This window comes from Lissotriton helveticus, chromosome 2_2, assembly GCF_964261635.1.
Source record: "Lissotriton helveticus chromosome 2_2, aLisHel1.1, whole genome shotgun sequence".
Lineage (NCBI taxonomy): Eukaryota > Metazoa > Chordata > Amphibia > Caudata > Salamandridae > Lissotriton > Lissotriton helveticus.
The window spans coordinates 373,483,427-373,510,479 of record NC_136060.1 but is presented as its reverse complement, the minus strand read 5'-3'; the positions used below and the strand labels follow the sequence as shown (position 1 = coordinate 373,510,479).

The 27,053-nt window shown below is 43.2% G+C and overlaps 1 protein-coding gene across 1 annotated transcript in view; it reads left to right on the top strand.

Annotated features, from left to right (window-relative positions):
* The window catches only part of GRK4 (G protein-coupled receptor kinase 4), a 384,904-nt gene extending 364,772 nt beyond the window's left edge, over positions 1-20,132 (top strand). The window contains exons 14-16 of the mRNA XM_078678547.1: positions 2,607-2,744; positions 7,940-8,071; positions 19,746-20,132. Of these exons, the coding sequence (XP_078534673.1) occupies positions 2,607-2,744; positions 7,940-8,071; positions 19,746-19,793 (318 nt within the window). The 3' untranslated portion in view covers positions 19,794-20,132. The remainder of the gene's footprint in view (positions 1-2,606; positions 2,745-7,939; positions 8,072-19,745) is intronic.
* The last annotated feature ends 6,921 nt before the right edge of the window (positions 20,133-27,053 follow it).

The following is a 27,053-nucleotide window of genomic DNA, read 5'->3' as shown; positions in this document are numbered from 1 at the left end:
TGATAAGGAGTATTGGTTCAATAACTATTAGTTTGATCATAATAAAAGTGACAGCGATGTGTGTGCTATATCTGAGGATACTTTCAAAAACACCAATCGTTTTTCGTTAGCATAGGACTATTAAGGACATTGTCCCCCCAGACCAGTATACCGGTATCCCCTATAATCTACGGTAAGGGATAGTCTCATATTCTTAGGAACTAACTATGCTGTTAAAAAGAATGGACTGAATCTTAATATCCATAAGTGCATGTGTCATTTATGCTGTTGCCAGGGTCACTAATCATGTGTGTTGTTTTATAGTAGCATGCTGTGCAGTGCCACTGGGATGCCTACAGCATGATTACAAATTAATGTGTGCTCTTGTAGGGAAGTTCTAATGTATGCCTTGTTCTTGTAACTTTCTTCTACAGGTTAATATACCCTCTACTCAAGTAGGACTCACCTGCATTTTGCTTCTTCATTTCATCAGCAGATATGTCTCGGCGATTAGTCTTCCTGAGAAACCTAGGGATCCACAGTCCTGAAGAATGCCCCAGACTGCTTAAGGCTAACCACTAGGGCAGAAACATGTTGGCTTAGAGAGACAGATTGTCCTCAAATATACCGTCTCAAATCGTTTTTCTGGTATACCTCAGGTCCCCACTATTAAAGGTAATATACCGGGGAACCTCAAGGTATTTTTAATTAATTCGGATCCCGCCTTTGTCCAGTAGTTCTTATCTAAGAACTCGCTCTTGTTAGGGTCTGTCAGGAGGTCGAGTTTGCACTGATGATACTATCCTGCCAGGGTGGGTAGAGGTTGCCGATGATGAAGCATGACACAAATATGTGTGAGGCTTCCTCTTCCATAAGAAGCTTTGACAGGAATTCTGTGACGTCCACATTTTGGACTTCGACCTGTATTACCAAACTGGGAGATAGTCTAATGTCTTTCTCTTGGAGGTACTGGGTTCTTTTTGTGATGAAGTGAGATATTCTATTCAAAACAAAAGACTAAAAGGAACATTGAGGCCATCCTGTAAACTGATAGGTGACACTGAAGTTTCCAGTGGGCTTTAGCTCCAGGATTTATGGATTGGCGGGTGTAAAAGAAGCATAGCATTCAGTTAAATCTTGTACACTGATGTTTTACACATTTGGGATGTTTGTTTTAACTGTGCCACTTATGTGATAAAACTGCTTCATGGAAGCGGTTTTATTGCAAACCTTTAAACGTAACAAAATAGTAAAATGGTGAAAGTCGTTCCTGCTCTATATATGGTGAATTGTGCACTCTGAGTTGCTTCCATCAAATAGCTGATGGTAACTTGGTATACAGTTTGCCCTTCTGAAATGTCCCTGTTTTTTCTGTGACCAGGCACTAATGGTGTTTGTGTCCATTTCGGATTCCATGTTGACCACAAACTATGATAATTCTCAGGGTATCTCTCTGCAGTGTGTCCTCTAGGTATGACCTGGAGGAATGTGCACAGCTAAAACTCAGTGGAAACAGGAAATCCATATGGTTGGTAAGAGCGAAATTCCACATGATTCTCACTAAACACTCTTAACAACCAAGATTGGACGAAAAAAAACCATAGGATAATACAATGATCGTCCTGTAAGAATATTTCCTGCAGCGGTTTTACTGGATCAGAATTCCATGTTACTGAGAATAAGCCTGATGTACTGTAAAAAGGCTCCAACAATGAGGAGCAGGGATGGTGCAACAAATGTATTTCCTCTGCTTATTGTACTAGTCAAATAGTGCCACAAATGTGGATCTCTATAAACAGCGGTTCCTCTATATGTTGAGAGCGGTATTTACCTGTTTATTTCAAAGGCCTCTAGAATTAAGTCTTCAAGTCCTTCCAAGAGAGTCATCAACAATGTCACTCAGGGGAAAATGAGAACAGGCATCAGTTGACCAGCATGGGTATGAGTTAAGGCTCTGAAGAGCCAGATGGAAATAGAGATCAGATTTGGGGGTCACTTGTGCATGTGTGCTCTCTAAATCCTCTCTGTACGACTCTGTTGCCATTCACATTGGTGCTGGCGTATTGTAGTAGACAGTATATGGAATTGTTTGTGCGTTGTAGCCTCGTTTCAACTACGTGTATGGTCCTTGACTTTGGTGTAAATTAGTAAAGCTTTGTGATTTGGTACCCATCAACGTTTACACTTGTCGTGGAGTAAGCATTATCAGGGGTAGTTGTTTCACTCTTGCATTTCATTACTGGTGGTGTCCTTCCTCCAAAGCTGGACTCAGTTCCCCCCCAACAGTACTGCATTACAGTTTTAAGTTGAAAAAAAATGTTAGTTAAAAACAGCAAAAGTCTTAACTCTCAGTAGGGAATTTTACTCAGTGCATGAAGTGTGCAAATTTAGGGCAAGGAAAACAACATTTTTTATGACCAGGATAAATGTAAGACTGTTCTCCGCTTAAATACTCAAGCTTTCGTTCCCTCATAAACATCATGTACATTGGCAACATGCTCTTCACAGTGTGTTAAGCAAACTGCATTGGCTCACTTTCCTGAATGGAGAATTGTCTCCCTTTGGCCAAAGACGAGACACTGAAGTCTTGTGTTTTACAGTATTTCTGTCTGTTTCTTGTTTTACAGCCTCGTGCAGTGTATTGCAAGGATGTGTTGGACATTGAGCAGTTCTCTACAGTAAAAGGAGTGAACTTGGATACCACAGATGACAACTTTTATTCGAAGTTTGTGACCGGTTGTGTCTCCATTCCGTGGCAGCAAGAGGTATGGTGATCCAGTTTCTACACTTTGTGAAGGTTGTGTGAGATTAAAGTACGACATGGGTACATTTAACGCTATTTCCATTTCTTTATACAAAATGGGGAACAAACAAGCACATCACAAGTTTTCAAATGAACATCCGGTATAGAATTAACTTTTCTATGGGGTATTCTTTTTTTTAAGTTAAAGAGATGAGAATAGTTTTTGTGTGGATCCTTTATGAATTATTTCACGCATAATCATATATATATATATATATAATAATATATATATATAATAAATAATAATAATCACTATAAAATAGATTAAATTGAACTAATTTGTTGTATGTATCTTCTAAAGTGTAAAAGATTTCTGATTATCAAAGAAAGTCCCCGAAAATAAAATATAACTCGTTTTCCATAGTTAGGTAATTGTTGCATTTTTAATATTTTTACCATTAGCCTTTCTTTTTTTCCACCAATGTCTTGCAATTCGGAGAATTGGTAAACTGAGTTTTAGCAACAAAAACAACTGTGCCTGCTCTGTGTGTAGCGTTTGGTTAGAAGCAGTCCTGCACTGTTCTATCTTTTCTGCCATCAAATAATGCACTGAACAATTAATTTCTGAGTATGTTTCTCTTTCCTTTTCTTTGCAGTTTTTAATCATATGTCTATGTCCTATGTCTTCCCTAGTTCATAAGGATAGAATTTTTGGTCTCTGAATTGATATAGTATCCAAACTTGAGGACGCATGCCAAGAAATCACAAAATTTTTGGTCGCTTAAGGACATATGTAACATCAGGGCTTTTAATGTTTATGAACAACTCAACATCTGTAGTATGACAATTAAAGTAATACCATCTAAAACTAAAAAATTCGAAGCCAAGGGTGAAAACAAAAGCATGTCACTGAGGATAACGAATTTTATTATATAACCATCAGTAAAGGAATGTCAAAAAAGGGATTTTAGGATGAGCAAATTGAAATCATTTGGTGCATTGAGAAAATATAAAAAGAATTGTGGGAAACAGTGGGACTCCTAATCTATCATAATCTCCTGTTTGGATCATGGTAACTCCCTTTACTTTGTCATTCCCTCTTGTCTTCACCATCTGCAAGTCATCCAAAGGGCAATTGCCCACCTTATTCTATGACTTTCTCCTTTACCTTTTAGCACTTCTCACTTAATATCCCTTCATTCGTTTCCTACGGCTAATAGGGCATTTTTCAAGTCCTTGTGTCTATTCCATTTTTATGCTACATAGCGTAGTCTTGTTACCAGAGACATCATTTTCTTTTCTACCTGTGGAGACACACTTAACATTCCTCCATAGTCAGATGTTTTACACTCCTTCAATTTAAGAAACTCAAGGAGGTTGTTCCTTTTCCTTCCTTCACACATAGCACAGGAACTATCTTTTGTTCATACTGTGCTCCATTGATAACTCCCTCTGTTTTCACAAAAAACTTGATGGCCTGGCTATTCAAGCTTCACTGATCCCCTGATCTTTCTTAGTGCCTGATTTAGGTTTCGGCAGAAGGGCTACTCCATCACAACGGTTACAGATATCCTGACAGCCGAAATATAAATCCCATAATATCCGATGCGAATTATAATTCTGCGGTTGGGATATCCGTCACTGTTGTGATGGAGTAACCATTAAGCCGAAATCTAATTCAGGACCTTAGTCAGTATTCTCAGCACCAGGACACCATTTAGGGTTTCAGTATGCACTCTACACATTTATTTCATTTATTCAATGACATTGTGATCCTTTTGGTGCATTACCCCTAAATTCAAACATTTTGCTTTCTCTTAGTTCCTGTATTCCTCTCAGTCAAATGTCTGAGAGAAATAAGGATTTTGATGAATTGGTACGGAAGGAGATTGGTGACATGTAAATTGATTTGGGTTTATACTTTTGAAGCCACAAGGGAATGTTCCACCATGGCCTGCTGGCTTTCGCTTGACCTAACCAAATATCTTTTTGTGCTATTTGATATTTTCACAAAACTGGAAGGGGGCAACCACCGTCCTTGCTTTTATGAATGTTCAATTTGCCTGTAGTGAATCCTAAGGTTTTTGACTTCTTCCCACTCCACCATAGTAATTTATACTTGACAGCATTTCCCCATTTGTCTGTTTGTTTACTAGTACAATAAGTAATAAGAATATTATTATAGACAACTGGTTCTTTATCATTGTGTGTGCTACAGTATTCTGAAATCTGGCCATCAACCAAGTCTGAAAACTGTCCAAAGTGCATTCAGGATCTGAAAGGTACACTCACCACATCAAATGCTTTCCCTGCACCCATAGACATTGATATTTCTTTTTTACTACATAGTTTCATGTTTATTGCGTGACACCCTCCTTGTCTGAAATGCAGATTGGTCAGGATAAACCATTGATAGTAGGTTAGATTCTAATCTTGCTTCTAGGACCATAACAATGGCTGTCTATCTGTGTTGAGCAAAGTGATATGTGTGTATTACACATACTGTGTTGTTCTTAAACACTATTGGGATTACCACATTGATAAGAAAGAAGTGGTAATCTTTGGCAAGAACACCCTGTTTTAGGGCTCCACCTGGTGTCCGACTCCACCCACGCCAAGAACTCAGGATCATCATTGACCGCAAGCTGGACATGACCTTACAAGTCAACAAATCACAACATCCTGCTTTCACACCTTGAAGTTACTAAAGAAGATCTTTAAATATTGAATTGAATTATTTTATTGTTGAATTAATAAAAATCCTTACAATAGCAAAGGTACAGTTTCTTTAAATAGCTCCTAAGTAACACCACTCACGCCCTTGTTAGGAGTAAACTTTACTTGTGAAAACCCTCTATGCCAAAATCCCCAAGCAAATCACCAGAAGAATACAAAGCATCTAGAACTCGTCAGGTAGACTCATCCTCAACCTCCCACTCAGAATGCATATCACACCAAATCTCAAGGAGCCCCACTGGCTCCCGATACACAAACATGCACAGTTCAATCCCCTCACACATGCATTCAAGGATTTAAACAACAAAGACCCTGTCTACCTGAAAAGCTGCATCTCCTACCCACCAACTCTCCAGCCATCTCCGCTCTGCTGAATTCTTTTCTTTAATGCATTTTCTCTTTAAGCACACAACAATACAATAACTGAACATTATTAAACAGATTAATAGTCTGGCTTGAAACAAATTTGTAGGAATACACTGAGGACGGCAGTGGTCGCAGGTGTTTCATCCTCAGACAACGAAGTTGGTACAGAGTAAATGAGATGAGCGGGATGGGTAGGTTAGAGGGGAAAGGGGCCAATTGGATCTCATCTCCTGGTATGCCAAACAACTCTTCTTGAGTCCCGCAGGAAGCTTGCTCTTTGGAAAAAAAACACTCTAGGTACGCTAGGCAAATACATCAGCTCAGTGCCAGGATACACACCCATATTGGGTCATTGTGCTTACCATCTTACATGAACTAGATAAAGCTAAGATCCAGCATCTATTGAAAACAAAAATCATCTTAGAAGAACCTACCAATAGTTTCATTGCTCAACGTTTCGCTCAGCCACCAATCTGGAACTTTTTCTCACAATTTGCTGCTGCCATGGGCCTCCTGTTGCTCCCTGAAGTGCAGCCTCCTCCTTCTTACCTGACCACTTTCTTCTAGTACCATTTTGTGTGGTGGTGCTTCATCTGCAGGATTGACATGTATTTTTCTGGACTAAATTAGCAGATGAAACATCTTAAGTGATGCATTAGCTAGGCACATGCCCATGGCCTCAGACTTTTAAGGATCCTATTGTTACCGTTAACAGTAACTACACATTGCCTGACCTATTGGTGACTCAAGCGTGCACAGTGCCGAATCCAGTGATAAATGCTTAACCTGAGAGCCTTCTACTCCAAACCTTTTTGCCCATATTGTCTCTCAAAGAGATAATGAGCTCCTGCACTGAAAGGGCAGTGAAGAGACAAAAAATACAAAAAGGGTAGAAGAACATAAATAAAGTTGTAAACCTATAGTTGCCCTTATGTAGCAATAAAATATTTATCCAAATGTAACTTTCCTTTGATATTCATTGTCTGGAATTAATATTTTGAAGGGATGCAGTGGGCATTTATTACTTTACCAAAAATAGGGTCGACCGGGAGTCAGAGCCGCCAGGAAATCACAGCTTGAAAGCTATGGAACTTTATTTCATTGAAACAAGATGAACATTTTTCTGGGTAAGAGATAAAGAGGTTGAGAAAAGAAGGATAGCAGGAACTGCTAAGGAAACAGTGCTGGGAAGAAAAATGCAAGGTGCAGTTTCGGTGGGCAAAAGGGGAAGTAACAAAAACTTGTGAAGATTGTAAAAAAAGAAAAGGAAATACAGGGACGGAATTAGTGTGGACAGCAAGGAGAACAGGGCCTAATAATAAAGGAGCGAAACGGAGAAAGGGCTTGCTGAGGCCAAAGTGTGCTCTGGAGCAAGTACCTAATGGGCAGGGCCAAAAGGCATGCTGTTGTCGACCATCAAATTACTGTAGACTTTCCTTTTCCATTTGTATTGAATTAGACCCAGGTACAGACTCTTGCAGCTTCAGTGTTGTTTGTTACCTGAGGATTCAGAATTTAATAAGCTAGAGTTTAAAGGGCGAGTTGCTTCCCCCTATTACTTAGTGTTATAGTTGTATAACAAAAGCAATAACATGTTGCCAATTACAAATAAAAAGAACTTCCTCTTTATTGAAAGGCCTGGTTATTCAACATGACAGGCTCAAGCTAAATGCATTCGGCTTTGTGTATGTTCTGTTGTTTGTGTGGTGTTTCGCAGTGACATTTGTCCTAATTATGAATACGTTTAACTTCTAGGCAGACCAAGAAGCTGAGGCATAGTGAAATAAAATAGTGTGCTGAAAATCATACAAAAAAATCAAGTGCTTAAAAAGGATTAAAACCCAGGTCTACAGTTTCCACAGTTAATTACAAGTTTACATCATCTTTCTTTTTAAAGTCTGATATCTTTATCATCCTATTGTAAGTTTAATATCTCTTCCCTTTACTTGGTATTTTGTAAACACATTTATAGTCATTGTAAGAAAATGGTCAGGGATCCCTTTTAAATAATGCACAGAATGGTGAAATATTTATACAAGAGATTCTTACGAGACAGCCGAGACTAAATGTAATAAGTATTTTTCTTTTTCCCCCTTGTGTTCCTGTTACATGCAGATGATTGAAACCGACTGTTTCCAAGACATCAATATTTATGAAACCGATGGCTGCTTGGCACCAGATCTAGATGTGAGCAAACCTATCCTACGGCCAAAGAGAGGCTTCTTTCACAGACTATTCCGAAGAGGGGTAAGACCACTCATGGTGTTTGTCACAGTTATCAGATATAGACCATAAATGCTGGGATATTATTGTGTTTCTGTGTTTTTTGGACTGCCACTGTAAAATGGCTTTGGTTTTCATTTATATCCCATATATATTTTTGTAAGTGCATCTAAGTAAATGAGACGCGTTTGTAAACGGTAATGTCTTCACAGCTCAGTGTCAATAGTGGCGTGATAGACTGCTGGAGAATTGCTGTGATGCTCTTATTATCACCACATTTCCCGGATAGGGACTGATCTAATGGATCCATCTCAAATAGAATGTTTGCATTATTTCTAAGGGAACTACAATATGTGGGATGACTCTATTGCATAACATAGCTAGAGAGTCTTGACACTGGATTCTCAGGTTTAGAGAGCATGTAACATGCAAAGGCACAGATTGGTTTTCAGTGTGTGGAGCAAGCAATGTGAGTGCTTGCCTCTAGGATTCCTATGCTCATGTTGATCTCATACACTGCATATAAGGATAAACTTATGCTGTGGATGTTATGTAAAAATATATGTAACTAGTTTAGGTGAGCTGGGTCTAAGACCTCTGCTCAAGGACTGTATTTATGCAGTCAAGCTATAGAAGCTTTTATTTCAGTTTTGAATTGTGGTTATTTTCATCTGCTAACTTGCTATAGAATCAGAGGTGTTGCTATTCTTAAAGGAGGTGCCTAGAACATTAGAATATGTCACTTTGCTTCAATCACAGAGATTACCATTTACTGAGCAAATTTCAGGATCAAAGCCTGGCCACCACTTCATTGTCAGAACTGAGGCTTACACTTCCATTTTTTACTCTCCTCCCCCCTTCTGCCCTCATTCCACCTGTCTCCACTTTTCATCTTCTTTGCTCCTTCCTACTCTCAGCTAACCCCTCTTCCCTTTCCACCCAACTCCTTTACCCCTTCCCTCCCACTAATGCTGTTCCCTCCCCAAGTTTCCCCCTCTCCCTCTTCTTTTACCTACTCCTGCTCTACTCCTCCCCCCCACTTCTCCCCTCACTCTCCTCATTTACCAATACCAGTTTTATGCAAGACCTTGTGGTGCATTTCTTGTTTACCAATTACCAGTTTTTGTAAGATCTTATGTCACATTTATTGTCCACATGTAAAGCGCATCTATACCATGGGTGTCCATGCTCTATATAAATCTGCAAAATAAATAAATACTGGCCAAGGCAGAGGTCATTCTCGCCACCTAGAAACGGTCTATGATGTTAAGCAGTATTTTTGTGAAGGTAACAAACTGCAGCCTCCATTTCAAAGACTGGTTCAGAATTGTTGATGTCCTGAAATGAACTGTGTTCTATAATATTGCATGATTGAATTCAGGACAGGCACAAATGTATTTTACTTGGATCACACTGACATATTTTTTAAATGTTGTGAGAAACAGTATATGGTTTCTGAACTGTAGATACACACTAGAAGCAATACTATAAAAGCATACATATTTCATAAATTTACGTTACGTAGATTTAAAGACATAACTTGACAGAGGAATGTGGAGGGGAAGCCAGTGTGAAGTTATGGCCAGAGCTGCCAACTTTAGATCCGGGGAACCAGGTTCGAGTCGCGGCATACAACTAAGATTCTGGGTAAATCACAATCTCCCCATGCCTAAAATAATGTTTCCTTGTGTAATGTAACTGTGCTAAGGAAAATCACTCCAAGACCTTCACTTCAACTTCACGCTATATAAAATTGTAAAAAAGAATGCGGTGTAATTCACTTTGACTAGCCAGAGCAGTAGAAATACCAAACATATTTTCCAGCCTGGCTGTGGCTCCATCATGTTGCATGTATACCAAGTCACCAATATGTTAAATAAGGTACTTCTCCCTATAGCGGGTCAACATTTCTGCTGCAAAAGAATGAGAAGACCATGGAGGGCTCGCTTAAATAACTGTATCATTGCTTCATCCTCTATGCTGGTCTACTTGATTACAAGCTAAACCAGTTGTAACTGGTATAAAAACAAGCATGCATTGTTTACAGATCTGAAAAACAAGATGATGTCTTGATAGCCACGGTCCTTCTCTGGATTCCCAAGTAGGGTAGTATTTGGCGCAGACTGACTTATTGAGTGTGTGTACGTCTTAACAACATCTCACGTTCCAAGACCGTGGAAAAATCAAGTGTTTCCTTTTATTAAGAGCTTTGTGATATTCTGACAATCTCCTTTTGTGGCCTTATGTCCCAAATATTGGACTTTCCTGCTTCTGGCTCTACAATAGAGTATGGATACTGTCATAAACCTCTTAGAATCACAGTATTTTAAGAATATAAAGCCAAAGAAGTGGTGATCAGCACGCAGGGACCACTCACTCAGAGAGGAGCTTTGTACAAGTGTTTCTTCTCACCCATTCTTATTCTTTTCACAATCTCCATGCTAGTTAGTGCACATAAAATTTGGACCGTTGGCTTCAAGTGGAATATTTTGCTGTATTTTAGATTTATGACAACTCTTATTCCATAGAGCTTGGCGTTGTGTGAAATGAAAGAAAACCAAATGAAGAAATATCTCAATTTTCTTTTTTTTTTTTAAAGTATTTTATTGATTTTCAACCCAAACATAACCCTCCATACAAGGCTCGTCATCAGCAGGGGCATTTGTACTGGATACATTGCATAAAGTCATTTTCCACAGTTGAGCTTGCAGTTATTTCAGAATCAGTGTCTCAATAAGCTTCCCAGCCTCCACTTCTGTTACCAGTATAAACACCATCACGTGTATCCCACACACCCCACAATATAGTGGGAGCCCACCTTGGTGCTCCTTTCAGTTATTTGCCTCTTCCTCCCACCCCCCGCCTAACCCTTCTACGAGTGTGCTCTAAGTATTCTAAACCAGGATTTCCAATCAGCATCATACCAGGGTGTGCCAGTGTCCTGTTGCGTTTGGGCTGCTTTCCAATTCCTGCCAAGTTCGACCTTGCTTCCTTTCGTCAACAGCCACCTCAAGCCTATCTATATTCTGTGTGCTCCAACATTTTCCTGAGAGGCCTCCGAAAAGTCAGAGTCTGAGTCCGGTTCTGGTAAGTTCAGTGGTGCCACCAGGGCCTCCCATGCCTGTGCAGTTTCCAGCGCCTTTTCATTATTCGCTCTTCTGGCCTGTTGGAACCTGACCATACTCTTACTAGCTGCCCAGCTCATGAATTCCGCCTTCCATCTCTCCATGCTAGGGCCTTGCTTGGATTTCCACTTTCTCGTTCGCTCCCGCTTGGCCAACAGCAACCCCAGATCAATGAATTTGCTTGTTACCTTAGTTTGCGCTGTATGAGGAAACCCGTGCAATATGCATGCCCCCATGTTGGGTTCTATCTGCCTATCCGTCACCCCGCATAGGACGTCAACCACCTCCTCCCAGTACGTTCCGAGCTGCAGACAGCTCCACATCATATGCTGACAGTCTGCTGCATTCAATTGACATCTAGGGCAACATACCGAATCCACAGTAAAGTATCTATTTATCTGCTTTGGGGTTAAGTATGCACTGTGTATGATGTAGAAATGGATAAGTTGGAACCTAGCATTCCTCGTACCCTTCCACGCCCTTTCCACTAGTTTAGCCCAAGTTGATTCAGGTATATCTTTGCCCAGGTCCACCTCCCATTTTCCTCACAGCTGAGTCAGTGGCCAAAGTCCCTCTTCTACCATTCGCCTATACAGGCACGTTACTGCCTTTACCGTCCCTGCTGCCATTGCTACATATTGGCATGTCAGGGACATTTGTGGTTCTAGCAGCCCTTCCCCCAAAGTTTCTGAATCACTGTCACCAGAGCGGTGTGCAGGAAGAAGTCACCCCTGGGCAAGCCGTATCTGTCCTGCAGTGTCTGATAGGGCAAGAGAGCTCCCTCCTCATACAAGTCACCGACCATCTGCAACCCCAGTTCTTGCCACTCTGCCAGTGCCGACCAGTATCCTCCATACGGGAAGGCCGTGCACATTCCAAGAGGTATCTCCGGTGCGTACGGGCGATTGCCACCTACCCTACGCCTGCTTCTATTCCAACATGTCCTCAGCGCTTTCTCCTCATAGGTCAATGAGTCAACCCGCAACCACTGGCATCCGACCCCCTGAACTCTCGGGCAACCGCCTGCGTGAGCCACTGCAGCTGGGCTGCCAAATAGTACAGTTCGAAGTCCGGGACTGCCCATCCCCCTTCTGCTCTAGGCCTCATCATCGTGGTCAGAGCCACCCGCCTCCTGCCGCTCCCCCAAAGAAATCCCGCTACTATAGTTCTGAGCGTCCTGAACACCTGGCCTGGCATCCAAATCGGCGGCAGCGTCCAGAAATAATATAATAGTCGAAGTAGTGCCACCGTTTTCAAAAGCTCTACCCTTCCTGCCACTGAGAATGGCAGAGTACTCCAGAACGCCATGCTCCCCTTGATCCCTCTAACTGCTCTATTCACATTTCCCTCCAAAAGATCCGCCTGCTTGTGATAAATGTTAGTTCCCAGATATGGCAGACAGCAGGGCTCCCATCTTATTCAGTTCAGCCTGTCAGGAGTTCCCATTGCTCGACGCGCTGGGAACAGGCTAGTCTTCTCCCAGTTCACACTCAACCCGGATGCCGCCCCAAACACCCGTAACAGAACCGTTGCTCCTGTTAAGTCCTCGCCAGGGGCTGCTAGAAACATCAGCAGATCATCTGCCTATAGCAAAATATAATGCATGTCTACCCGCATTTCCAGCCCGGTATAATGCCTCCCCGATCTAGCTTGCGCCGCCAGGGGCTCAATCGCCAGCGCGAATAGCAGGGGAGAAAGCAAACAACCCTGTTGTGTCTCTCGTCCCACCGAGCAGGGTGCCGACACTGTCCAACCCCTTCGCACTCGGGCCGTCGCTGAGTTATATACGAACTCCTCCCCCAGTCCCATCTTACGCATAACCTGAAAGAGAAACGGCCGTTCAAATGCCTTCTCTATGTCCACTGAGAGTACCAAGGCAGACGGTGCCAGGTCTTGGCAGTTCTCCAGAATGCGCAGTAGCCATCTCACATTAATAGACGTGTCACGCTTAGGTATGAAACCCGATTGATCTCGATCTATTAAGTGCAACATATATGGGAGTAGGTGGGACGCTAATATCCTGCTCAGGATTTTGTAGTCAGTCTTCAACATTGATAGCGGGCAATATGCCTTTCATCTGTGGCTGCCCTTCCAGACTTGAGAAGGGGAATAATAATAGCCTCCCTAGTGGTCTTAGGCAACCTCCCTGCTTTATACGCCTCCCGGTATATCATTTGCAGCCTCGGAACTAAGCAATCTGCATATCTGGAATAAGTTCTATAGGGAGGCCGTCCACCCCAGGTGTCTTGTTGCGAGCCATATGTTTAATTGCACTTCTAATCTCTCCCACCGTGATCTTGCTTCACAGCTTCTCCCCCTGCTCCTTGCTCAAGCTCGGTAAAGCCACCTTCTCCAAATACTCCCTCATGCCATCGGGGCCCGAGTCAGTGGGCTACTGTAATATAATACTCTAGGAACAAGCTGTTTATTCCCAACTGTGTGTACACCATCTCCCCTGAGGGTGCTACCAGGCCCAATATTGGCACTCCCCGGGGAATTGGATTAGCCAACCACACCAGCAGTGCACTCGATTTGTCCCACTCTGCGTGCATCCTTGCTCTGTAACTCTTATAATCAAAGGAGCGCAGTCTCTCCACCTGAGCTGCTACTGCTTCCCTAGCTTCCGAGACTTTGGTCTGCGCCCCCGGGTTCCCAGGTCTGTCCTTCTCCGCATCCCGCAACCGGCCTTCCGCTTTCTCTAGATCAGTCACAATCGTTTTCCGTACCCGCCTCATCTTACTAATACATACACCCTTGGTCACAAACTTAAACGCATCCCACTCAACTGCCGCTGACGTCGCCGTCCCCTCGTTCTCCTCAAAGTATTGTGCAATGCCTGTCCCCAGTTCCTCACTAAAGACCGGATCGTCCAGTGCTTCCTGTCTGAGCTGCCAGGTCGGTATGACCGCCCTCTCTCGACTCCACTGTATCTGCACTAGCAACGGGTTATGATCTGATATCGTTCTCGCCAGAATGAACCTCAGGTGCGCATAATATTGCATCTAACCGCACATGCAGGTCGTTGAGGCAGGAGTAATAAGAATAATCCCTCTCTTCCACATGCTGGGCTCGCCACGTGTCAATCAACACCCAGTTAGTTTGCCAGGCGATTCTCGCCTTGGAGATCCTATGCACTGAGGCACCAGATAGTGGGGGGTGGGACCTGTCTCGCTCCACATCTGTTATTGAGTTAAAGTCTCCCCCCATTATTGTTGCCTTAGTTAAATATGACGCCAGGGTCCCCGACAACCTCTCAAAAAAGGAAGGTTGGTCTACATTGGGGGCATACACACTGCATAATGTTACATCCACTCCATTGAGCCGCCCCATTACCGCTACGAATCTCCCCTCTGGGTAAACCAAGTGCTGTATTGGTTGAAATGGGACCCCCGCTCTAAACCACACCAAGGCTCCCCTGGCAAACGCTGAGTAGGTCATGTAAAATAATTGCCCCTGCCACCTCTTTTTCAGAGCCACTCCCTCAGTTCGGTTAAGATGCGTTTCTTGAAAGAGAGCTATATGCACCCCTCATTGTACCAGGTATGTATGCACCTTGTATCGCCTTTGCATTGTATGAAGCCCCCGAACATTCCAGGTAATACACTTCAGATCATGTAACGTCCCCATTGGTCAGACATTGCCCCTTTCGCACCCACCCCACATCTAAAGCACACCGGTATTATTAACTTTCCCAAACCTCCTTCCAACTCCCTCCCCCCAGAACAGGCGCTACAACATTAGAACCCATCCAAACTATTGCTCAAATACCCCCACAATGCTCCTAAGGCTCTACACCCGCACAAACTTACGGGAGGTAAGCCCTAAGCTTCAGAGAGTCAGACAGCTAGTTGCCCGCTTTCCTTCGCCCAACCCCCTTGTTACTGATACAGCCCCTTTCGGAGCCGTGTATCTGCAAGAACTCTTCTACATATGTTCCACAGCCCCCACCTACTACTTATCTCTAAATAGTCAGCAATCGGCCAGCCAAGTCCATGGTTAGCCGCCCTCCCCGAACCCCCCTCACTTAATACTCGATTCGTGTCCAGCCAGAGTCTACGTCACCCATCTACGATCTTGTCCGCCGTCCCTGCTGTCACATGGGGTGGCATCTGGCTTCCGGCATCCGATTGTTCATTATCCTCTTCCAAGGACCCCCCTTCTGATTCCGTCCATTCTGAATGTGAGCACCCTCCGTCACACGATAGAGCCGTGGCAACCTGCAAAGCGGCCGCTCGCTCCTTCTCAATTTGTAACTCCGTTGGCCTCTGGGCCGCTGGGTGACAACGCCGGTTGCGCCTCAGTCTGCGCGGCCGAGGTCCCATCGTGCCTGCATTCACACCACTGCCCACTTCTTCAATTCCTGCTTTATACATCTCCAACCAATCACAGGCCTCCTTAGGGCTATCGTGGAACGACGTCTTGTCATCCAGCGTTATCTTCAGGCACGCCGGGAACATCAGAGTGTATTGAATACGCTTGTCTCGAAGTGCCCTTTTGACTGCCACGACCGATATTCTGCGGCGCTGGACCTCAAGCGTGTAATCCGGGAACATTGTCACCTTGCTGTTGTCCACTGTGTATGGGCACGCCATCATAGCCTGGTTCAGCAGGAGATCTCTATCCTTGTAGTGAAGCAGCCTGGCCACCACCGGCCTCGGCGGTCTCCCGGGGGCCAGCGGCTTGGCCGGCACTCTGTGGTCTCTCTCCAAAGTGAAGAAGGACGTCAGTCCCGCTGGCGCAAAGGTCCCCTTTAGCCATTCTTCCAGGTACTCCACCATGTTGGGTCCTTCCACCCCTTCAGGCAGTCCCACCACCCGGATGTTGTTTATTCGATTCCTCCCTTCTACATCCTCCGCCCGCCTCTCCAGGGTCTGCAGCCTATTTTGAAAATCGGCCATCTGTGCTGCCATCGACTTTTGAGCCTGTTCCAGGACCTCTATGGCTCCTTCCATTTGTTTCACCCGTAAGCCAATTTGGCGTGGTCCGCCCGGAGCAGTCCTAGACCTTGCGTCACATGCCCGATGTCTTTTTGCAAGGCTTCCCTAGTGTCTGTTATGGCTTGCAGTATTTGATCGACTTGTTGTTGGAGCATCCCCTCTGGGCGCTGTTGCAATCCCTCTCGCACCTCCGTGGCAGCCGTGTCGTCCTCCTGTTCCGCTGGTGGCCCCGTTTGCTTCCCTCTTGGCTTCCCCATGGTCCCGCAGGTCCTGAGAACCTTTATGTCATCGGGTTCTCTCTGTGATTCACCTCCTCTCCGCCGCTGCCCACCTTGTTTCCGTGCCCCAGGCAATCCAACAGCCCCCACTGCGCCGTTCTTCACCTTCCTACAGACACACACACCCCGTCGGGATCGTCTTCCGGGTCCAGTCAGGCCTTCCCATCCCGCGGTTTCACCCCTCCAGGAGGACTACTCTATGGCAGGATATCAAAGGCTCTCTTCCAACCAAGGGGCCCATTCCAGGCCAGCAGACTTCAGCCGCGGCGCCCTCCCCGTCTTCCTAGAGCATCACCCCACTTCAGAGCTCCCTCCTGCCAAGCTTGGAGCCCAGCCTCTGATTAACGCCAACTACGTGATTGCTCCACCTGCCAGTTCCACAAGCTCCACCGCCTCATAGCATCATTGCCCTGGGCGCCTCTCATTGAAGTCGCCCTCCAGTATCTCCAGCCGTCTCCACTCCCAGCTCCCCATGTTCACGTCGCCCTGCCAGGCCCACCAACTGAGCAGGCGTGGTCTCTTACTCAGTCCTCCAAGCTCAATAGCACCACCTGTTAGCTCCTCCAGTGGTGGGGGGTCACCCAACATTCCCATCCAGCCCCACATGGTCGTCAACTCCCTGCAGCCATGCCGGCACCTCCCACTGGTGTTGTATCATTCTCCAGTGGTCCTCTGCTCCACCATCAATTATTAGGATCAGTCAGACCGGCTATCTCATCCTCCTCACTGGGATACTGGCAACTCCCAAGTAGCTCCCTTCCTGGTCCGTCGCTCTACTCGAGCTCTCTTCAGCTGTTATCCTCCATCGCTTCACGTAGTGCACGCAGCCCCAGTGCTCCGAGTCCCTTCCAGCCCTGGTGGTCTCTGCCGTGAGCCTCAGCAACAGCCTCTCCTTGTGGCTATCAGTGTCAGGGCCGCTCCGCTGCTCATTGAGCAGGCCCCCTCAGTAATTTGCTCCAGCGGTTCTGCTCATTGCCAGCTCCAGCCCACAGCTTCCAGCAGGCATCTCAGACCAGCTTTCTCCTCCTCCTCGGGGTCACCTCAGGCCAGCCAGAGCAGCTTCAGCGCTTCCAGCGCCGCGATCCGGCCTACAGCGGGAGCTACCCACCCCCCACAGCGCTCACTCGTAATTGTGAGCCTCCTCGACGCTGCAGCTTTCTCTCCTGGGCCGGGGGGGGAGGGTGGGGCCTGCCCGCCGACAACTGTGCCCCGCTCTATGGCACAGTTCTTCTTCAAACTCCTGTGCTCAATGTACTCGCCGAGTAGCAGTAGCGGCAGAGACCCTGTTCACCCGCCTGCAGCTCTGGCTCTCCACCGCCGCTACTCCTTGGGGTCTCCGCTCGCCGCCATTTTGCGTGCTTTCGGCCGCCTTGGTCTGAAGTGCACCAAGCGCTCGCGAGGCAGAAATCCATCGGCTCCCTCCGCTAATCCACGCGGGGCCCACACGGATACAGTTCCGCCCAGCCGGCGGTCCCCGCCAGACCCTTCCACTCCGGCCTCCGTCGCTTTCAGTATGGTTATCGATCCTTCACGCCGCCATCTTGGGACCGCGGCTCGGCTCCCTCTCGGGTCGGCTTTCCCAGGTCCGCACCGCTGCAACGCTCGCCGTCTTGGCTCTGTACTCACGCATCCGCTCTCAGCCGCCTCGTAGGCATGCCCCATGAAGAAATATCTCAATGTAAACTAAAAATCAATAAAAGGGAAAATAAAATACTTTTTTTCACACGTAATGAAGAAAAAATAAATTACATTGTGGAATAAATTAAAAAGGGTAGGACTTGAATGGCGGTTTATGGTAAGAGATATAGTTCCAGTTAATTATAGGTTTAAAGGCATGAAGGGATATGGAGAGGGTGTAAATTTCCAAGGGATCTATATAGCAATAATACATTTGTGACATTTGAGGAAGGTCTATGGCTGATGTTTCCAAATGTGCCAGAGCTCACATATACGTTCCAAGCAAAATTACGATGGCAGGGGGAGAACTAATAACCAATATGTATAAATCTTTAGACGGGATAGAAAGTGGAGCATGGACACATGTAACAGAAGAGGGTGGACAAACCAAGCGAGTACATTACAGATTGTGAATGGAGACGAGCATGTACACAAACTGGTGGTATTTCCACGAATGCTCATTTCAAGCGAACACAGTTTCACTAAGTTCACAGGGTATACCTTAAACTGCTGAAACTGTTACATGGTTCCTACTAATCTAGTAGGGCTGTGTATTTAGAACAATACAGCTTCATAATATAGAGACTGAGCCTTCTTATGCAATTGGTAAATGTTGGTCTGTTTGGCTAGCTCACAGTAATGCATTTAAACTCCTAAACCAGCAGAGTTCCTAATGTTGTGAGTAACTTAGAACATGACTCTCAGATTCCCAAGGAAATTGTAGTAGCAGATCTAACAATTTCAGTTGTCACTGAAATATACAATATTGCATTTTCAAACTTTATTCAAAAGCTCTAATCTGTGCAATGAAACCATGAATTGCGATTGTAAGAAAAATGAGACTCATAATTGTAATTAAGATTATTAGATTAGTGAAAAATACAAACAATTCAATCATGTTATTGTTCATGACCTTGCTAATGTTAATCCTATCTATTTTTTGTCTCTATCCAATATCTATCCATCGGCAGTCTGTTGGAATGACCTTACCCAATACCTTGATAGTATATGTCAGAAACCCAGTCTCAGTGCATCCACGGATGCATATCCGAGTGTACGGCTATCTTCCTTCTCAGGATGAACGTCAGAGACAGAGAGACTGCATAATATGGCAGCGTTCACTTGATGACTTCGAAAGAAGTGCACCTCTTACAAACTACAGCACAGACACAGTTTAAATAACTGTATAGACTCCCACACACAGCTGTTTATTGGCATACACAAACTCGCAGAAAAAAGAAACGTGCATTTGTACAGGGGATTCCATTTATCTTGTGGAAAGTTATCAACAGTAGGACATTTTTCACAGTGGTAATAGAATACTTTTGGGATTGTTGCATAACCATCCTAGGAATGCGCATGGAAACCTGCACATGGTGCTGGTTTCCATGAGTATTTCTGGGAATGTTAGGGGAAACCAGAAAATAGTAAATCTGCACTAGCGCATAGATGTAAATCTACAAGTGTAAATGTATTACTTTCATTGTGAATCAAGCACATCTTGTTTAAATAAGGTGGACAGTGAGAAAAGGCAATGTTGTCAGATGATCGATAAATATAACTAAACAACAAAATGTTTGTGTGTGTGTGTGTGTATATATATATATATAATTTACTTGTTGTCACTGTACTTTAGCCTTCTTTAGCTAACAGTTTATTCTGATTCTGTCTGGTTTCTTAGGTATGCTTCAAATCTCGTTACAGCGACGACGAAGAGGAGCTGCCCTGAATATAAACCACTGTACTATAGTGAAACAAATCAAACTGGCAAATGGATGAACTTTGAATGTTTTATTTGTATCTATGAACTGTTAAAATGTTTAAGAAATATTCTGTATGAGTTTACAGATTTTGTACATTTGTACTTGAATTCTGGTCAGATGTATATTTTCACTACAGCTGTACTGAACAAAAAGCCATAGTACCACTTGAGTGTGTGTCTTTATATAAATATGTATATGGATTAAACGTAAAAACACACACATACTCACACACAAATATATGTATGCAAATATAAATATATATATAAATATGACTGAAACTATTTAAAACGTTTTTATGCACAGTATCCTATCTGTGATGTGTAATTTTTTTGCCTTCAGAGGACAGAGTTTATATAGGTCACTGGCTTATTCTGAGGGGCTAATCATTTCTATATAAATAGCAATCATTGTATATTCGAGCATGAGAAAAATGCACTGTCCCTGAGCTCAGCTCAGACGCAATGTACTCAACAAGAAGTTAGGAAGTTGCATTTTACGGCTGTGGGAGGGACTGCAGCAGTTTATTATGTGCACTGTGTGGCTAACTGTAGGTAAACGTGGGGTTTTCTTGTGATTTGCATCTTCCATGCTGTGCTTGGTTGTGTATACCGTCCATGTTGCCTTTTTCTTTAAAAGCAAATGCCACCTCAGCCACATGCCTGTATTCTTCTTTTAGAGAGGCTTTTATTTATGTACCACATAGTTTAACATGCATTTCTGTTCAGTGTATTTTCTGATACATTACAACATGTGCATGTCTCATATATGTTTGTCTCTGCTACCTAGCTTTATCTCTGCTCTGCTATACTTGTATGTCAGAGTCATGCTCAGCCCCAAAAATGTATTTGTTACATTTTCACAGCCATTCAATGTCAATGTCAATGCCATACGTTTTTATAGAGCGCCATTATCACCGCAAGGTCTCAAGGCGCTTGCAGCACAGGTATCGGGTGGAAGGAGACAAACACTGAGCGGGCATCACAACAGAAAGAGACGGGCCACATGCTAGGGAAAAAGCCATGTTTTCAAGGCTTTGCGAAATTCAGAGCGTGATGCCTAAGACTGTACTGTGGTGGGCTTCTCTGGCACACCATCTGATTTCTGAAGTGATCCGGTAATTTAGGAAGTATGCGTGGTTTGCCAAAGACTATTGTAATGTAGACAATTGGCAAACAAGAAAGAAAAGACAGAAGCTCGAGAGAATCCTATATTGGGTGGTTGCACTCTGACTGAAAAAAAGAAAATGGCCGACATCCTGTGAGCTTCTCCACTGGCTACTTGGCGAAAAAAGTTTCAAGTTTAAAGACCTCGGTACTATATAAAGTCCAAGTGACACAGGCATGGACATAACGCACTCTCTTGGGGCCCGCTACAGGCCAGGTTGTAGCCTCATGTCTGGCAGTGCCAGACATGCCAACCAAGCCTTTCCAAAGTATGACACACAATGGCAAACCCATCAATGTGCTAGACTTCTGAAAGGACTTGAAGTCCCACCCAAGAGCTTTCCTGCATTCAAGTGGCCTTGAAAACACTTCTTTTGTCATTGCCTTACACCAACTCCGGAATACCTCGAGCCTTCCAAGAAAGGTCCAGTCCCCATGCTCTAATCGAAGGGATGTTCCAGAAATGCAACTGTGGACCTAGCATATCAGGGGCGCCCATACCAATTTGATGCAACTGATAATTCTGGTGCTGCAAAGAAAGAGCAAAAGGACATGGCGGCATAGTAAACATAGAGAAATAAAAACACAAGTTGAAGCAGGAGCATTGTCTGTACCACGGCTATCTCCATTATTATGGCACACTTCACACTTGCAAAAGTGTATTTCGAGGAATTGTATTTTAAGCTTGTGTTTTGTCCCTGGAAAAGCAGGATCCTAAGCGGAAAGGCAGGAACTTCTATAGTTTAAAGTATTCCTTATTTAGAAACAATATTACCAATTGGAGAGCAAAATCTTTTATTTTTTGAATTTATCGTTTTTGGTCCCTATTAAAAATTAATTAATTTCAATGTACTTTAATAGAAAGTTGGAACAATGTCATTTATTTTGTACACAAAAGACCCTCTTTTCAATGGTTTATTGTTGGGAAGATCTGCGTAGCCTGATTTTTATGACCTCAAAGGGCAATTATATTAAGGCAGTGAGTTTGGCTATACGTTTAGTGCACACGCAGGAAAGAAAATTAATAGCATTTTTATTTAGCAATTATGCATTTTTCTTTCCCATTGCTTTGTCTTTCTTCTATCGAATAGTTTAATGCCCAGGCTGATTGAAAGTTTTGTTCGTTGTTTTCATTGTTCACTAACTGATTGTTCATTTGTTTTTAGTTTTTTTTTCTCCCTTGATCTAAAATACAATGCCCCATGTTTCCATTGGAGTAATTTGCCAGGAAACGAGAAAGCTAGTTCCTTCTCTTATGATGCTCTAATTGGGCCAGGTCAATAAAGTACTATATGGTGGAAGTCAGTATGGCAGCATGTGCTCACTCTGCTGAGCTCAGTGTATTTGAGAGACAGCAGAGCAAACAAAAGAAATGCAAATGCAATTCTTGTGTTAATATAAGGACAGTGGATTACGGGTCTGTTGTGCTGTTCAAGATGGTGGGAATTGGATAGACCGACATTGTATATGTATAGGAGTTACATGGCATGTCATTGTATTACAGAGGCGCCCTTATAAAAGCTACTATCGTCCCATGTCCCAAACAGAGTTTTTCATTGCTAGACCTCCTGCTAATGCATGTTATCACCAGATTTACAAAGAAGCTTCATGTCTCTCTTGTTATCAGTAACCACCTTAGTTAGTCCACTGGCTCTATCATCCACAACAATATAAGTCACTTTGTGTGAATGGGAGTGGATGCAAGCCCTCCCACAGTGTGAAAGTGACCCTGCCCGTATCAATATATCCACAGGAGGTGCACCACTTTTTTGTGACATCAAATCACAATCGAAGGACATACCTCACCCCCCAATCCAACTCAGATTCCCTACCCAATTGCGAAGAATTTGCCACCTTCTTAATGCTGTAGACAGAAAACATAAAAGCGGACCTCCTCAACGACTTAACAACCCATTCTGGCATTCACATGGACACCCATTCGCCTTTTCGGTCTATATTTTGAGTTTTATTTGCTATATCTGCTTGTAAAGCGCTCTGATACCCGCAAGGGTCTTGTCCGCACTATATAAAACCTTCTAAATAAATAAATTCACCAGTAGATCGCAGGCTCTACTTTCCCTGGGTGCCCCAAAGTAGGAAACCACCCATAGCTGAGGGTGCATACTGCATCCCCACATCACTGTATGAGGAGACTGATTGTTAGTGGTAGCTGTCTGTGTAGAGGGGCACAGGCCTCTTTACTTGCACCACTAGAGTGAAGGCAGCCTACCAGCCCACCTGTGTAATATATGTGCAAGTACTGTTTGCTCTGTGTGGTGGGCATGCTGCGTGTATATTTTGTGTTAGGGAGTTTAAATGAAGACACCAAACCTTCAGCCCACATGGAAACAGTGCTTCTATAAGGCAATGTAAAGCAGATGCCTTAAGCTGCCACCTGGAGGAAGCCCTAAACTACTGGAAAAAGACCTATTTTGCCTGAAGCGATCTAACCAGTCACATAATTCCTTCGACCCAGCTTATCTGTATTATACCACCTTACCACGTATGAGATACAATTTTGTCTGAAGTTTTATCTCACCTCTGAAACTTGCGAGCTGGTTTTTGGAGTTTTTTTTTATTGTAACTGCTGAAGTTTCCCAATTGTACATAATAATTGGGCAGATTTTGGTAGTGACATAAATGTCATTATTTTTGGAGGAAGGGCTAATCCAGAGGATGTCCTTCAGATCTAGCCTTTTATTCCAGTGGCTGCTGGTGAGGTTTGATAGTTCTGATGCAGAAATACCTGTGTGGAATTGCCTCAAACAAGCTAGTGAGTCTGACTTTCAATAGATAGAGCCAGGCGATTTATCAATAAAAATAAAATTGGAAAAAGCTGTGATCTTTGCAGCAAATTTTCTACAAGCACTGACTAAAAATCCAGAGGTCTCAAAGAGGCACTACTTATACTCCTATACTTTCATGGTGTGAAAACTAAGACTTACCATACCTAAGGGTTTTGGAGGTTCAGCACAATTTCCCATATAAATGGCTACAGAGCCAAAAGTGCAGGTGTACAATTTCACATGACCTATAAGTTTTCAATGTGATGCAGCATAGGGTGTTTCATTAGCACGACGCCGGAGTGAACTTTTCGTTACTCTGACCTAATTAGAGTAATTTTGATAATTTTGCATTATTTTGTCACGCAACATTCCAAAATGTTTGCTTTATGCCACATATCTGCTGTTCACAATAAAAACTTTGAATGAGCTGTTCACAGTAAACATTTACTGGAAATGCACAGGAACAACTTAAACTGCAGAACGTAACAGGCTATTGTTTATAGTACTTTTTTTGCACTTTTTCTTTGCGCAAAATGCATTCACACATCCAAAGTGGATGCGAGGTTGCATTTTGGGCTAAAATACGTCACTAAATGCCAATATTGTTTTTTGTGTAATTCCGTGTGATTGTTCAGACATTATGCACAGTTGCGCAAAACGAAATGATCACATTTCATACAATCCCAATTAACACAGTGTTTCAAGAATCTGGATCACAAGACCAATCCCTCAGTTCCACCCCAGACGTTGACCTAACTCTGTGCACTGGAACAAGAATTTTAATGAATACCCAGGCTAAGGAGAAATGGGGTAAGGCGATAGAGACAGAGAGGCATGCAGTGCCGCATGCTGTGTTAGGAATACCTAAAATGGATTTCAGAGGACCAGCATCTCAGGAATAACTTATGAATATCAAGGTCTCCACCTTAGGGTTAGAGAACATATTTACTAAGTTTACAACATGGAATAGACATAAGGTCAACAAAGTGCAGGACATACCCAGTGCAAGCAGGTGGGGGGCTGTAACTAACCTCCGTCCTACTGCAGACTACACACAGCAGTCAAAAATTGCTGCCCACACTGCACCGGGAGAGAGGAGGTCTGGACAAAGAGATAAGAAGGCAACGAGGTAGGAATCACAAATATTGGGCTTTAAACTAGAGGAGAAAAGGGAACAAAGCAAGGGGGAAAAAACAACAAAGGTGAACGTTCAGGCAAGCCGAATGCAAACTATAGTGAAACGCACAAAAACAAGATAAGGGTAATCTATTGCGGTGGGGTTAAAATACTTGGGTTGCCACTATTGAGCCAGAAGTCTGCTTGATTGTGTTGGTATTCTAGCATCTTGGGTTGTGCATCTAAGTCTGGGAAATTTCTTCAAAGGGCGTACTTTCCATTGTCTTGTGCGCCATCTCCTCCAAGTTCCTTATGCCTTAACGTGTCTTTAGACTTGACAGGGCGTTCCATATAACCCATGAGGAGATGGAAGCAAATAATACCCTAGATTCTCCACAAGGAATATATAAAAGTCAGTTTTATAGCAATCTGTGTATTTATTTGTTGGTGCCTAGATCCTTTGTTCACATGCACACAACTTCTTGTTATGACCGCTATTTCTGTTACTTTACATCAATTAGGATTGTAATACAATATTATTCAACATAATAACATTTATTATTTCAATTGTAAACACATATTGATTCCTTTTATAAAGAGATAAAAATGAAATTCAGTTAAAAGGTTTACAAAAGAGAGTCCGTGTTCTATTTTTCATCCAGCACCATAAATATGACTTAGTGTTTAAGTTGCTATATTGTGGCAAATTAATTAAGAAATTAGAATGTATTTGCCTGGTGTTCTTCCATTCTATATGTATTATTTTATCAATGTCTTTCTATAGACAATTGCCTCCAGTATGTCTTGGCGTATTTTGGCGTCCTGCATTTATTTAATGGGTTTCCTCAGGATAGATAACTAATAAAAAGGCATTGCAAGCTTAGACTAAAAATAAAACTTAAGTGTGACAACAAATCCAATAGAGTCACTGTTAAAATGGACAGTGAACCCTCAACCAAACTTGGCGGCACGCTTCATCATTCGGGGGCTATCTTTGCGTGAATGAGCACAAATGAAATTGGGAGCTCTTGGATAAAGTAGTATGTGGGATTCAGTAATTGCAGTTAACATTTCCTAGTGTTTCCCCCAGATCATTTTTATTATGAGTGCCACTGATGAGGTTAAAAACAAAGAAGGATGTTGAAGAAATATCTATTATTTCTTTATCTTTAGGTCAACATGTTTGGCCCATCACTTGAGCTCTGAGAGGTGGGTGGCCTTCCTCAGGACCAGGGATCTAGAACACTTACCCTAACCTTATTCATGAGTAATATATTCGTGACAGTGTCATATGAGCATCGTAAAACAGTTAAATATACTTGCTGCGTTAGATCACAGAAGGTTCAAGTAGTTCCTAAGTAAACAATTCATAGTCAGTAGTGCTGACTTGTTGTTGCTACCGAAAAATATAGCAACATACAGACATGGTGCATACGCTCTAACCTGTATAATACTGCAAATCATTCTGTGAATGTCACTTCTAATTGTGCAGAGAAAAACAATATGTTTGAGGTTCACAGAACAAAGGTCTTGTCTTACCCTAAACCCTGGGTAGACATGCCCTTGGAGTCAGAGAGGAAGCACCCCCTATACACTGGAAAATCATAACCATAAAGTGCAGTTCATTTATTTACAAAACTCTGAGAGAAAGAAATACGTTTCAGGTTAACCTTCAATATAGGTGTGATCGAAAAATCGTACTTACTTTGTCAAGGATGTGTACTGGTCTCTTCTCCTATATGCTGCTGTCCTTCCAAAAAGACATCTGAAGCAATCCCCACAATTTTAAATGCTTTAGAACATCAGAAAAAGTAATCCACGAAATAATTTTCCGTGTTTGCTGGACTTATGACATCATGATGTGTGTTTGCATCACCACTCTACATTAAGTCTATGTGTGATCTGTCCTATGTGCTACTTTGGTTGATTTTGACCAAAACAATTCCAAATCACAACCCTGTAATCGTTTATAAGGCTATGTTTTTTAAGACTAGGTCTCACCAACCTCCGCAACAATAAAAATAATGTCAATATGTGTGTGTTTTTGTGTTGATATTTAATATCTGTTTCTTCAAAAGTATGGGATAGTAATAACCCTCCCTATGCGTTATGCAACCATTGCCTCATTGTTTACCCTTTATAGTCCATCAGTGACACTGCA